The sequence below is a fragment of the Trichechus manatus genome, unplaced genomic scaffold (genome assembly GCF_000243295.1).
Source record: "Trichechus manatus latirostris isolate Lorelei unplaced genomic scaffold, TriManLat1.0 scaffold00082, whole genome shotgun sequence".
Lineage (NCBI taxonomy): Eukaryota > Metazoa > Chordata > Mammalia > Sirenia > Trichechidae > Trichechus > Trichechus manatus.
In genome coordinates, this window is record NW_004444018.1 from 7,640,824 (window position 1) to 7,642,130 (window position 1,307).

Genomic DNA, 1,307 nt, shown 5'->3' on the forward strand with positions numbered 1-1,307 from the left:
CCCGCCGCAACAGCGCCGCCGCCCGGGCGCGGCGGGTGCGGAAGGCCGTCGTCGTCGTCTAGCGGCTGCTCGCCGCCCGCGCCCCCGGCGCGCTGCTCGTCGTCGTACTCCTCATCGTAGTAGTCGTCCAGGCCCCCGTCTGAGCCGCTGCTGCCCTGGCCGTTGCCCATCTCGGCGCCGAAGCACAGGCGGGCCATGTTCTCCTTGACCGACTCGCAGATAGGCCGCTCGAGGCCGTCGCACACGCAGTCGTTGAGCAGTGCCGCCTTTGGTACGGCCAGCATGTCCTCGATGACGCTGCGGCACTCGTCGGTGCAGCGCAGCCCGTTGAAGAGTTTGCCACAGTAGGTCAGGTAGCGGCTGAGCGCCAGATTGCAGCGGCTGTCGCGGTCGCAGCGCCGCCGGGCCTCGGTGCAGCCCATGACCCCGCCCGCGCCCGGGCCGCCCGCGCCGCCGCTGCTCGTCCGGGGCAAGCATGGCTCAATGGCGCGCTTGGTGGACTTGCAATTCTCGTCCTGAGCGCAGTCACAGTCTTCCAGGGCGGGCCCGCGGCGCGTGTGGTTGAGCTGAATGAGGGCCGAGATGCAGTGGCTTGGGCAGCGCCAGCGCGACGAGGAGGAGGCAGCCGAGGCCGGGAAGGCGGCGGCGGCCCCCGGCGCGTCGCCCCCGCCGCGCTGCGCCAGGACCGGCGCGCACGCCTCGGCGTACTGGTTGTAGGCGTAGCTGCACTCCGGCTCCCCCTGGCACTGCAGCAGCGCCTGCCAGCAGATGAGGCGGCGGCCGTGCGCCAGTCCCGAGCCCCGCGGCGCCGAGCCCAGCAGCTGCAGCAGCGCCATCAGGCACAGCCAGGCGCCCGGCACGGTCCCCCCGCGGGCCCCGCCGCCGCCGCCCAGCAGCCCTGCCACCATCGCGGGCAGCGGCGGCCGCCAGGCGAGGAGGGGAAAGGAGAGAAGGCGCTGGGAGCCGCGGACGTAGAGCCGGTGGAAAAGTTTCTCCAAGTCCTGATAACTTCTTGCATGAGTGTCTTCATAAATCCATGCGCGCTGCTGCCTGGTGTCCCGCTGGCTGCAGAAGGTCGGCTCGAGGGCTGCGGATCCTTTCTAGAAATGCACGGCCACCAAAGGCCCCGCTCTCCACCCGGGAGCCCTCCGACTCGGCCCCGGCGCTGGCAGAAGGCGCTCACAGCCGCGCCGGGGGGCTTTGGGGCGCGGGGCCACGGAGGGGCTGCAGGACCGCGCGGCTCCGCGGGGGCATCTTGCTCCGCGCCTGCAGATCCGTTGTGCGGCCGGCGCTCCCGGGCCGGCTGC

General features: G+C 72.5%; 1 protein-coding gene across 1 annotated transcript in view; it reads right to left on the minus strand.

Moving 5' to 3' along the window:
- Positions 1-908, minus strand: part of GAS1 (growth arrest specific 1) — a 1,204-nt gene extending 296 nt beyond the window's left edge. Inside the window, exon 1 of the mRNA XM_023735765.1 lies at positions 1-908. This exon is cut by the window's left edge and continues 296 nt beyond it. Coding sequence (XP_023591533.1) covers positions 1-908 — 908 coding nt within the window.
- Positions 909-1,307: the final 399 nt, after the last annotated feature.